At 37.5% G+C, this 13,448-nt stretch overlaps 1 protein-coding gene across 1 annotated transcript in view; it reads left to right on the forward strand.

Annotated features, from left to right (window-relative positions):
- LOC103515650 (protein scalloped-like) overlaps window positions 1-10,670 on the forward strand; it is a 36,977-nt gene extending 26,307 nt beyond the window's left edge. The window contains exons 4-5 of the mRNA XM_026828270.1: window positions 3,603-3,666; window positions 10,317-10,670. Of these exons, the coding sequence (XP_026684071.1) occupies window positions 3,603-3,666; window positions 10,317-10,499 (247 nt within the window). The 3' untranslated portion in view covers window positions 10,500-10,670. The remainder of the gene's footprint in view (window positions 1-3,602; window positions 3,667-10,316) is intronic.
- The last annotated feature ends 2,778 nt before the right edge of the window (window positions 10,671-13,448 follow it).

Consider the following 13,448-nt stretch of genomic DNA (forward strand, 5'->3'; position numbering starts at 1 on the left):
CTTCCTGTTTTGGAAGCCAGCAATAACAGGTGAAAAAAAAATATTTTTTTCAAGTTTGTTTAAAAAAATTTGTCAAGTTTTTTTTTTTTTTTTTTTTTTTTTTTTTTTTTTTTTACTGATCTTAAAGATTAAGGGTGAATTTTACCAATATTTTTTCAGCCCTTAGAAGGCCTGTTAAGCTAACAGCTTGTTAAGTCCCGTTTGATTTTTATAAGCTCAACAGTGCTTAGAGGGCTGTTAAGCTAACAGGCTGTTAGGGGCTGAAAATTGGGTTGGTGAAATCCATTGCAACTGTGTCAGGCCAAACAAGTCGTAAGTCGTTTTTATTTATCGCTATTTATACTTAAACTCTTGCCACAAATGTCGTTCCCGATTTACGAGTCATACACTTATCGAATTATATTACTTAGATTCGAACCACTAACCCACAGATCCGAAGTCCAACACGTTATCCACTACATCACTGAGGTTGGCAAAAACTAGTCATAAATCCTGGTCCATTCATTCAAAAATTATGCACCAAAATGATTCCTCAAGGATGTCCACGTCATCTCTTAGTCATGAAGAAACTATAGGATAATGAAAGTAAAAAGAACATTCATATTAGATTTCTCAAAAGCTTCATTGAGTTCGCCTTGTAGTCTGTACCATCCCCCTCCCATGGCGGTAAAAGTGCACTTTCTACAAACATTACTCATCAAGTGTGACTAAACTTTTATCACAGTACTGATCCTCAGTGATTAAACTTGTATCACTATGAATAAACTTTTATCGCAGTATTGATCTACAGTTCCCATAGTGATCCATGACTCACACTCTGAACTGTGATAGTAGGACACTAAAATCTCGAAAATTCTCAGCCCAACTGGTTTTTTGGTTGATAAAGTGTTGTTCAGGCATATTATTACGATCCAGACTGAAAAGGTTTTAAAATCTCGAAAATTCTCAGCCCAACTGGTTTTTTGGTTGATAAAGTGTTGTTCAGGCATATTATTACGATCCAGACTGAAAAGGTTGTGTCAGGCCAAACAAGTCGTAAGTCGTTTTTATTTATCGCTATTTATACTTAAACTCTTGCCACAAATGTCGTTCCCGATTTACGAGTCATACACTTATCGAATTATATTACTTAGATTCGAACCACTAACCCACAGATCCGAAGTCCAACACGTTATCCACTACATCACTGAGGTTGGCAAAAACTAGTCATAAATCCTGGTCCATTCATTCAAAAATTATGCACCAAAATGATTCCTCAAGGATGTCCACGTCATCTCTTAGTCATGAAGAAACTATAGGATAAGGAAAGTAAAAAGAACATTCATTTTAGATTTCTCAAAAGCCTCAATGAGTTCAACTGGCGCCTTGTAGTCTGTACCATCCCCCTCCCATGGCGGTAAAAGTGCACTTTCTACAAACACTACTCATCAAGTGTGACTAAACTTTAATTTCTATGGGGATTCGAACTCCAGCCTCCGAGTTACATGTCCAACGCTTTGCCTCTGAGCTGCTATAGCTGCTCAGAGCTCTTTAACCATAGGATCGGTCAAGTACACAACATACACAACTTTAAAACTCCTGAATTACAAATGGGCCCAAACTCCCGAGGCCTGAGAAGGGTTGAAACAGACTTTGTTCCACAATATTCAACGCAATAACTTTGTCCCATGTCCCATTCCCCCGTCCATTACTCAATTGGCAGTATATACAAACTATAAAATGAAAAAGTCCTCAACATACCCTACATAAAAAAGCTGAAAGCTTCTTTAACCATAGGATCGGTCAAGTACACAACTTTATAAAACTGCTGAATTAAAATGGGCCCAAACTCCCGAGGCCTGAGAGGGGTTGAAACAGACTTTGTTCCACAATATTCAACGCAATAACTTTGTCCCGTTCCCCCGTCCATTACTCAATTGGCAGTATATACAAATTTTTTATGGGGATTCGAACTTCAGCCTCTGAGTTACATGTCCAACGCTTTGCCTCTGAGCTGCTAGCTGCTCAGAGCTCTTTATTCTTTAACCATAGGATCGGTCAAGTACACAACAACATTCATACACAACTTTAAAACTCCTGAATTACAAATGGGCCCAAACTCCCGAGGCCTGAGAAGGGTTGAAACAGACTTTGTTCCACAATATTCAACGCAATAACTTTGTCCCGTTCCCCCGTCCATTACTCAATTGGCAGTATACAAACTATAAAATGAAAAAGTCCTCAACATACCCTACATAAAAAAGCTGAAAGCTCTCCACCTAATAAGCAACAAAAGTTTTTACTGTCCACTTCCTGGTCGAGTTTTTACTTCTGGCGTGATTGTGAGCGTAGTAAAAGTTTAGAACATTGCATTTATTTATGTTTATATGGTTAAACAGCGTCTAACCTATCAAGCTGTGCCCACACATAGTCGATCGACGACGAGGTGAATCCATGTTGTCGAGGTAGTGTGGACGGTTTCAGTCGGCATCGATCGACGGCCGTCAAGTATGTGGGGACACAGCTGTAGTGTACTAGCATTTTTAGAACTTCTTAGTTTCTTAGTCCGTAGAAAAAAAAATAGTTACTCTAAGTTAGAGGGATCATTGACTGATCTTATCCCTCATAATATTTCTCAATATCCAGACTGTTTTCCGTGTTCCCTCCTAATATCGAACCCTCGACCTTTCGTGTTCCAGGACGCAACGAGCTGATCGCCAGGTATATCAAACTCCGCACAGGCAAAACCAGGACGAGAAACACATTGCATTTATTTATGTTTATATGGTTAAACAGCGTCTACGCTATCAAGCTGTGCCCACACATAGTTGATCGACGACGAGGTGAATCTATGCTGTCGAGGTAATGTGGACGGTTTCAGTCGACATCGATCGACGACCGTCAACTATGTGGGGACACAGCTGTAGTGTACTAGCATAATTAGAACTTCTTTAGATGAGCTTAGTTTCTTAGTCCGTAGAAAAAAAAAATAGTTACTCTAAGTTAGAGGGATCATTGACTGATTTTATCCCTCATAATATTTCTCAATATCTAGACTGTTTTCCGTGTTCCCTCTTAATGTCGAACCCTCGACCTTTCGTGTTCCAGGACGCAACGAGCTGATCGCCAGGTATATCAAACTCCGCACAGGCAAAACCAGGACGAGAAATCTGGCAGTGTTCAAACCTTTGAGGTCTTCAGTGTGTGTTGAGGTCTTTAGGACTAACATAAGTAAAGCTGGCAGTGTTCAAACCTTTGAGGTCTTCAGTGAGTTCAGTGTTTGTGTTGAGGTTTTTAGGACTAACATCCGTTTTCTTACTATCTTAACATATTCCATTCATCTATTGTAACCAATCCTTTTCTTTGTCTGCTTTCACAACTCTTGATTCGATGTTTGTAGACATTTTTAATCATTTCAATCTGATTTTAATGTAATAATTCTGTTTGAATAGTATGCTGTGTCATCTGGCAACCCAAACTTTGGGCAGCTCATCAATAAATTGTTATTGATTGTTTCTCTCATTTCCTTCAAATTAAATTATTCTGTTGTATACTAACTTGTCGTACCTTCTCGATGTGTTTAAACTAGGAATTTGAATTTGCTGTGTTTGGTTTTCGTAGTACAGCTCTCACATACAGGTCCTCGCCCGACGGAAACTGAGGGAGATCCAGGCCAAACTTAAAGTCGTAAGTCGTTTTTATTTATCGTTTAGTCTGACAGATTTTTTTTTACTGACCTTGAAGATTAAGGGTAAATTTTACCAATATTTTTTCAGCCGTTAGAAGGCCTGTTAAGCTAACAGCTTGATAAGTCCCGTTTGATTTCTACAAGCTCAACGAAGTCCAACACGTTATCCACTACATCACTGAGGTTGGCAAAAACTAGTCATAAATCCTGGTCCATTCATTCAAAAATTATGCACCAAAATGATTCCTCAAGGATGTCCACGTCATCTCTTAGTCATGAAGAAACTATAGGATAAGGAAAGTAAAAAGAACATTCATTTTAGATTTCTCAAAAGCCTCAATGAGTTCAACTGGCGCCTTGTAGTCTGTACCATCCCCCTCCCATGGCGGTAAAAGTGCACTTTCTACAAACACTACTCATCAAGTGTGACTAAACTTTTATCACAGTACTGATCCTCAGTGATTAAACTTGTATCACTATGAATAAACTTTTATCGCAGTATTGATCTACAGTTCCCATAGTGATCCATGACTCACACTCTGAACTGTGATAGTAGGACATTAAAATCTCGAAAATTCTCAGCCCAACTGGTTTTTTGGTTGATAAAGTGTTGTTCAGGCATATTATTACGATCCAGACTGAAAAGGTTTTGTATACACATCGATGATCGTTTAGGTATGTATTGAGAACATGACACTAAATCGGTAATTGCTGATTTTTATAGTTTATTACTTCCGGCGGTGATCAGAGTACCTAACTCTCCTGGTACTCCGGTAACTAAGCCGTGGAGAGTTGGTCACAAGTATTAACGCTATATGGTACGGAATTGCTAACGGAGACTGAAAAGAGAAAGACCTTTTAAGTCTGGAGCTCTGTTTATTTAGGAAACTTGTAGTCTTTTATTTTAGTATTTTACAAGTTTTCTAAAATTTACATATTGTGTTTCATCAGATGTCAGTTTCCACTTATTCTATTGGGAAATGTAGATATTGTTGTTTATTGTGGACTGTGGTAAAGGTCCCGCCCATTGAATTAGTTTATCCTGGAGATTACCAAAATTCTAGTCCCAGTGAACCTTTAGGACTGTTGCACATAAACGGGGTAAACCATCATTTCATTTTCATGATTCATGTTGATCGATCAGCGGATCATGTTGATCGATCAACAAGGAAACCAATAAAACACTGTGGATTGAAATTCTCATTCTAAAGGTGTTCCAAATTTGTTCCCAATAGGTATTGCAATAAATCATTGTAAAACACAAAGATGATTAAATTGAAGCAAAACTATTTTTCAATCGGATGTAGCGGAATCAAGCACCCGGTAAGACTTCCAATTTCTGTGTTTACTCACCTTTCCCTATCAAACCTATTGATACCTGTGAGGTGAGTTTTTCATCGCTAGCTCCTGGTCTAATATGCAAGAGAGTTTCGAATATCCCATCTCACTGCTAGAAGGTGAATTTGTCCGCGGACTGAACTGAGATTTTACTATGGAACATTCGTACGAAGAAGGAAGAAGACGAAATACATAGTGTACCCTTTTTGGTACACTTATGTACCGCCGTTTTTATTTCGTAGCAATGAAACAACTGCTACATTAGACTCGTGTGGTCTGTGTCGTAGCATACCCATTCCGTAGTATGCATCACTTATGTACCGCCGTTATTATTTCGTAGCAATGAAACAACTACTACATTAGACTCGTGTGGTCTGTGTCGTAACATGCCCATCCATCAGGTAGACGAGAAGAGACACAGTACTTCCCATTTAGGTGCTGGGTCAACACGAGTCAAATGTCAAATCATGGGCCCATTAAAAGTGGCTTAAGAGAATTGGGTTTGCTAGTAGGTTATACATATATACCTCTCGATAATTGCAACTCCATTTTACACTATTGGAGATATTGTTTGCCACGCCTACAAATTAAATAAAACATTAAATGTTAATTAATGCCACATGATAGAAATCCCCTATAAGACAAGTAGAATTGGGTTTGCTAGTAGGTTATACCAAAATTGGGTTTGCTAGTAGGTTATACCTCTCGATAATACTTTGCAACTCCATTTTACACTATTGGAGATATTGTTTGCCACGCCTACAAATTAAATAAAACATTAAATGTTAATTAATGCCACATGATGGAGTTTAAAATCCGGTCCATAGGAAACTCGACTTCTGTTGATTTTAAATAACTGAGAAGTATGTTTTTTGCTGATTTGTGATTATGGCGAAATTAGTTACCTTGATTTGAGTAAAAAAAATCTTGGTTTATCCACCACAACTGGTTGTGTGACAAATTGGTTGGCCACTTGTTTCATATCAATTGGTCAGGGTTGGATTTTTTCTCCAATCCTTGTCTTGTCAGTCTTATTTTGAATGAAATACCAAAGTATACTACTTGCAGGTATTTTTTTAATTAGTGTTCCGATTGACGTTTCTTGTCATTTGGGGAATTTTCGCTCCCTTATGCTTTACCTAAGTGTAATATTTTTCTTGGTAAATGATGGATATGGATTTTGGAATTATGTAGGTATACATATTTCACTCATTCATCATTACCTCGAATTGTTGATATTTTTCACTAGACGACAAAAAATTCCCAGTTAAATTTGTTGAGAATTTAAACTTTTGGAAATCACACAATCAAAATGAGTCTGCTTTGTATCCGCTAGGCCGCGGGTTCGATGCCCTTCCGGGGCGGATTTTATCCTGAACGGATGTTTGTTCTCGGAACGGCTGGCTTTCGTCTATCCTGTCGTCCTTTTATCTTCCATTTCTGGACGATAAGACCTTAGCAAAAAAAAAAAAAAAAAAAAAAAAAAAAGAAAGATTCCAACTTTTTTTTTTCTTTTTTTTATTATTATTATTATTATTATTATTATTATTATTATTATTATTATTATTATTATTATTATTATTATTATTATTATTATTATTATTATTATTATTATTATTATTATTATTATTATTATTTCAAATTTATTTAATAATTATGTACTAATTTGTTTTCTTTTCTTCTTCCCCCAGTGTCAAGCCGTTCACCCAACCTCCCTACTCCGGGGGCACCAAACCCCCCTCCACAGTGTCCACCACAGTCCCTCCTGAGCTTCAATCCTCCTCTCTCCCTCCCTGGGAGGGAAGAGCCATCGCCACGCAAAAACTTCGTCTGGTCGAGTTTTTCGCCTACATGGAAGATAATCGGGAACCAGAGAGCACAGTAAGTTGAGACCTGCGTTTCCTGCACTCCGCACACAGGAATTTCATCAGAAAAGACCCCTATTTCAATGTAATGTAATGAGACCTGCGTTCCGCTCCCTTGGGGATTCGGAGTCGCGGGCTCAAGTGTTATCCAAAACATGACGTTTTAGTTTCAATTATTTATTTAAGAAGTTTGTCACAATAAAGATAGAAACACACTACCTTCACGTCATGTCACGTGAGTTCACGTGACATGATTATTATTATGTCACGCCACACTACTATCATGTCACATGAGTTCACGTGACATAATAGTAGTGTGGCTGTCCTGAACAAAGTTACCTACAATATTATGGCAACATTTTCTCTTTCTTTTTTTCTTCCGAGAGTTTTTTTACATCTTGGTGCTCATATTTACACATTTACGAGATATGTTTACATTTAAAGCTTGTAGTTATTAGGTACCTATGTTTACACTTGGAGCTTGTAGTGTATTGGGTTTTTTTACACTTGAAGCTTGTAGTGCATTAGGTATTTTTTACACTTGAAGTTTGTAGAGCCGTGAACCATATTATCTCATTGCAAATGTCAGAATGGTGGCTCAAGTTTACAAGATACAAGGTATCAAGCTCACCTATTACATTACAAATAAAACAAAACTGCACAGGATTTTTTCCTTACTATGTATACGAGTTATATTGGCACATAAAAATCATAGCAACTTACAAGGTTTTACCATTGCGAAGAGGTGAAAGGTAGTAGTGTAAACATTGTGTAGGATACTGGGTGATAGTAAAGTACAGTGCTGTAAAGCTGTGTCCACACATAGTCGACCCCGTACCGTACACTGCCTCGACTAGATAGATTCACCTCGTCGATCGACGGGGTCGACTATGTGTGGACAAAGCTTAACACAGCAAGATGTACCAGGAAATCTTTTTAGTGTACAAAGCTAGGTAACAATAAGATTGAATGTAACTTTTAGCAGAAGCTCTAATAGGGGGAAAACAACTCTCGAAAGAGGAAACGATAAACACCCAATGGGGCCTCGGCCTTTGCGAGGCCTTTCCCAAAGATGCTTATGGACAATTGAAACGACAAGGCATTTTTAAACCTTAAAAAAACGTATGAAAGACGTTACTTTGAGTGTGGGGATGGGTAATAAGATATGACTCCCCCCTCCATTTATTATTTTTATTTTGAAAACCACAGTTAACTATATTCCAGCTGTGCTTTATTTTTCACCCTGTATTTACGACCTGTAGATATTTACCTGAGCTCCTAAAGTACATAAACATACTGTAGCTCCAATCTACAATGAGTAATCACCTCATGTTACCAATGAGTCACTCTGCCGAGCCGTTATATCTATTTATATATCTTGCTATGCATCTATTGAATCACAATACAGGGTGTTCCTAAAATAGTTGAAAGCCCAAGTGGAGCCGACGAAAACTTAGAATTCAGCAATATTTTCGTTAAATATCATGTCAGATTTTGCTGCTTGTAAGTTTCTATTACTTATGCTATGAACGCAGCTGAAATTTTGATTAATAAAGAAAAAGAAAATCGTAACTAAAATGTAGAAATGGGTTAGTGGACCAAAAATAAGGCCAGAAGTTGAAATTTGAGCCCAAAATAGGCACCTATATTAAAGAAGTCCTCTTTTGGATTCCCTTTCATATTGCGTCCTTTTTAATACGAATGAACTAATACACTGCAGTAACAAGTGCAGCATGAAATACACCCAAGTACATATCTAAATTTCCAAGTATTTGGAAAAGCTCAAGTATTGTGTCGACTCACTATATTAAAGAAGTCCTCTTTTGGATTCCCTTTCATATTGCGTCCTTTTTAATACGAATGAACTAATACACTGCAGTAACAAGTGCAGCATGAAATACACCCAAGTACATATCTAAATTTCCAAGTATTTGGAAAAGCTCAAGTATTGTGTCGACTCAAAAACTATCTAGTGTAAGGTTACTTGAAATCTTCAAGTTTCGAATCAATGTTAGCACACTTCAACAAATACAAATAAATGTAAAACGAGTTTTGAAGAACAGTAAATTATTAAAAGATGTTCGCGCATGAAAACTATCTAGTGTAAGGTTACTTGAAATCTTCAAGTTTTGAATCAATGTTAGCACACTTCAACAAATACAAATAAATGTAAAACGAGTTTTGAAGAACAGTAAATTATTAAAAGATGTTCGCGCATGATGTCGACTCACAAACTATCTAGTGTAAGGTTACTTGAAATCTTCAAGTTTTGAATCAATGTTAGCGCACTTCAACAAATACAAATAAATGTAAAACGAGTTTTGAAGAACAGTAAATTATTAAAAGATGTTCGCGCATGATAGCAACTGAGTACTCTTGAAAAAGGCCATTCCGGAAAGACTAGGGAATGTTCAAAATGTTCATTGTCTTTCCGCATTGGAAATGTGAATCTACTTCACTTGATCTCTTTGGTATCAGAGTTTTCATTGAAAAAAGAAAAATCTTAAAAGTAACATAAAATTTTATATTCTGTGTTCCTCCTTACAATGTTCACCTTTTCAAATCAGTGGGTATATTCTAGTGTGTTTTGCTTTAGTTCCGTGACTCCTACGAAGTGTTGCCAGTGGGTGTGGGTCAATATCAGAGGACTCATTGGATTCCCATATACATATATCATAGGATTCTCATACCTATATCAGAGGACTCATGTTTTCATATAGGAACGCCATGTCATATATAGAACCAATTACTCAATAATCTCATGATGAACCTCATGATCGATAACGTCATGTTATCATAGGAACAACAATTGCTCATGACCATGATAAATCAATCTCTTTTTCGATCTCTCATTTGGCAATTTGGAAAAAAAAAAAAAAAAAAAAAAAAAAAACAATCTGCCCAATAGTTTTCTCATTCATTTTGAGTCTTTATAGTACGATATTTCATAAGGAAGTACCTTAGCTCCTGGGCATTAGGGAGTGAATGATCCCAGATTTTTAAAGTCCCTGACTATCAAGTATCAACATATTAGACCTTAGATAAAAGAAAACACGGAAAGAAAGCAAGTGAGTAGACCTTAGATAAAATGCATTGGTAAACAATCAGTCAAATCACTTTGGTGTAGAAAGCTCTTTCGAATTCCTTTAGGATACGTCTTTGCCTAGAAGTAGAAACAGTTTAGAAATTTTTCGACAGGATTGGCGAAACTTTTCGACATGACCTCCTCGAATCGAGAGTACGTGCTCTTGACCATTTGGTCACAGAGACAAGATTTAGTTTGAGTACGTGACGTACACAAAAAGCCACTCCGAGGCTTAGATGTAGGGTCAAACAGCCCTAAAGGATGTGTTAAGCTTCTACGAATCTTGGATACTTCACGAGCTTTAATTTGGGTACTTAACGACCTGCAGTATTGGGTCCTTAACTTGTGTGTACTGTCCCAGGTGGTACCAGATCTGACGGCTAAGGAGAAGGCCTTGCACTCCATGTCCTGCATGTCCTCTGCCCAGATAGTAACAGCCTCGGCGGCGGTGGCTAAATCCTGCCCGCCAGGCCTAATGACCTATCCGTCCCCTGTAAGTAAACCTGGCAGTGTTCAAACCTTTGAGGTCTTCAGTGTGTGTTGAGGTCTTTACGACTAATAGCTGTGTTCTCTTACTATCCGTCCCCTGTAAGTAAAGCTGGCAGTGTTCAAACCTTTGAGGTCTTCAGTGTGTGTTGAGGTCTTTACGACTAATAGCTGTGTTCTCTTACTATCCGTCCCCTGTAAGTAAAGCTGGCAGTGTTCAAACCTTTGAGGTCTTCAGTGAGTTCAGTGTTTGTGTTCAGGTTTTTAGGACTAACATCCGTTTTCTTACTATCTTAACATATTCCATTCATCTATTGTAAATTGTAACCAATCCTTTTCCTTGTCAGCTTTCACAACTCTTGATTCGATGTTTTGAAAGATTTTTAATCATTTCCATCTGATTTTAATGTAACAATTCTGTTTGAATAGTATGCTGTGTCATCTGGCAACCCAAACTTTGGGCACCTCATCAATTGTTTCTCTCATTTCCTTCAAATTATTCTGTTGTATACTAACTTGTCGTACCTTCTTGATGTGTTTAAACTAGGAATTTGAATTTGCTGTGTTTGGTTTTCGTAGTATTTTGCCATTTTACACATTTAACATAAACCAACTCTTGATAGAGCTCTTGATTTCGTTTGTGGTTTGTGCTAATCACGAACAGGAAAGTGTAGGAGAGGCTCATAATTGGAGGAAAATAAACCTTCTTCCAAAGGTTCTAAATCCTGATTTAGCCAGCCTAGTGAGCTTAGTTGGTAGTGCGTCTGCCTTGTAAGCGCTAGGCCGCGGGTTCGATTCCCGCCCGAGGCGGATTTTATCCTGATGGTATAATGTTCGTTCTCGGAACGGCTGGCTTTCTCCTATCCTGTCTTCCTTCTCTCTTCGATTTCGGGACGATAAGACCATAGCAGTTACAGTTCCCTCTGTCAAACCTCTTAAAAAAAAAAAAAAAACCATAGCAGTTACAGTTCCCTCTGTCAAACCTCTTAAAAAGAAAAAAAAAATCCTGATTTTCTGTCATTTTGTTCCCGTACATTCTAGAATTCTTAGGCGTAGATTTTAAATTTGATTCGAGAATTATTTGCTTCGTTTGAATTTTGAGGAAACTTAAAAAGCCTGAGTGGTTTTTTCCTCCCAAAAGTTCTGGAGTAGATATCTCCATAAATATTCGTTTATGTGGTTAGACTCACCTCTAGATTGTAAAACCGATTATCATGGTAGTAATAGACGGTCAACCACCTCTTGAACAAATGAGATTCGGATATTGGAAGTCGCGAATAAAATTTCGGATGTCTGTTCAGTGGAATTGGCAGATCATCAACTGATTCTCCACTCGAAGTTCTGATAGTTATTGGAGATCTCGAAGTTCTGATAATTATTGGAAATAGTGGACAGCTGTCTGTCTATTAGTCTATTGTTTTCAAATGTTAAACACAATATGTAATTTATCAATATTTTCATCTAATTTTGCGAACTTTATATCCACAGGTCCACCATTCTTATCGAATCCATTAATTTGATCAAGAATAGTAAAATCGATAGAGATCTTAATAAACTATGGTTTCCATTTTACAAACTATTGGAAATAGTGGACAGCTGTCTGTCTATTAGTCTATTGTTTTCAAATGTTAAACACTATATATGTAATTTATCAATGTTTTCATCTAATTTTGCGAACTTTATGTCCATATGTCCACCATTCTTATCGAATCCATTAATTTGATCAAGAATAGTAAAATCGATAGAGATCTTAATAAACTATGGTTTCCATTTTACAAAGGAAACTATGAATAAAAAATATTATCTAGATTTATTTTAATATTCTTAATACATATGTATGTATTTATATATTTGGATTTTCCGACGGAACTGAAGTCAGTGGATTTATTAATTTGTAAATTAATTGTTTGAATGTAGGCACATAGTGGACACGGGAAATAAAATGTTGGACAGATACCAAACTGATGGGAATTATTTGATAGCAATTTGGCCACTCTCAGAACCTATGTGCCTTTTAGTACTGGGAGCATTGGAATCTTATTGTTCTTTATTTACCTGCCTTGGTGGCGTAGTGGTCAGCACGCTCGCCTGGTAATCAGGAGGGCGCGGGTTCAATACCAACCGAGATATGGAATTTTATCCTCAATATTAATGGACAGTAATAGAGTAGTCAGCTGCTGGGGTAAAGGGAGTTTAGTCCTATTCAAGCAGTATATGTAAATAAGTATCTGGTAAACTGAAGCATCCATCCAATACAAAATACATGTGTTGAAGAAACAAATTTATTGTTGATGTACAGAATAACCTGTGAGATCCCCATAAGGTACATAAATTTTGACCAAAATCTCTTGTCAGATTTTATGATCTTTTGACCAACATGTTAGCAACTTATTTTGTGTCTGTTCTTTGTTACAGTTCTGGCAGCCTGGCCTACAACCAGGGACATCGCAAGAGTAAGTATTTACCAACAAATTATTAGTCACAACAAACTAGGTCTTGAACATTTAAATACTGAATTGGTATTCTTGACCTTTTTGGTCGTAATAATCGCGACTTTTTATCCTTGTAGAAGTGGCCTGTAAGCCTTTTACCCTATAAGACAAGTAAGAAATCCCCAAAATACTATAAGGTGATAAACGAAGAGTGAGGACCAGCTTGAGTAAAACCATTATCGACTCGGTAACTTTGTGAAGCTCCATTACTCCATATTAGCAAAGAGGGGAAGGCAAGTGAAGCAGATAGACTTACCATCCCCTCACCAGCCTAGTTAGCTTGGTTGGTAGCGCATCTGCCTCGTAAACGCTAGGCCGCGGGTTCGATTTCCGCTCGGGCCGGATTTTATCCTGAACGGATTATATTCGTTCTCGGGACGGCTGGCTTTTTCCTATCCTGCCTTCCTTCTCTCTTCGATTTGGGGACGATAAAATCTCCGTTGTCACAGTTCCCTCTATCTGGTGCTGGTTCATTACAACTATTGGGTTGTATGGAAAACTAATTCTGTCAGATT

Source organism: Diaphorina citri, unplaced genomic scaffold (genome assembly GCF_000475195.1).
Source record: "Diaphorina citri unplaced genomic scaffold, Diaci psyllid genome assembly version 1.1 scaffold1388, whole genome shotgun sequence".
NCBI classification, from domain to species: domain Eukaryota; kingdom Metazoa; phylum Arthropoda; class Insecta; order Hemiptera; family Psyllidae; genus Diaphorina; species Diaphorina citri.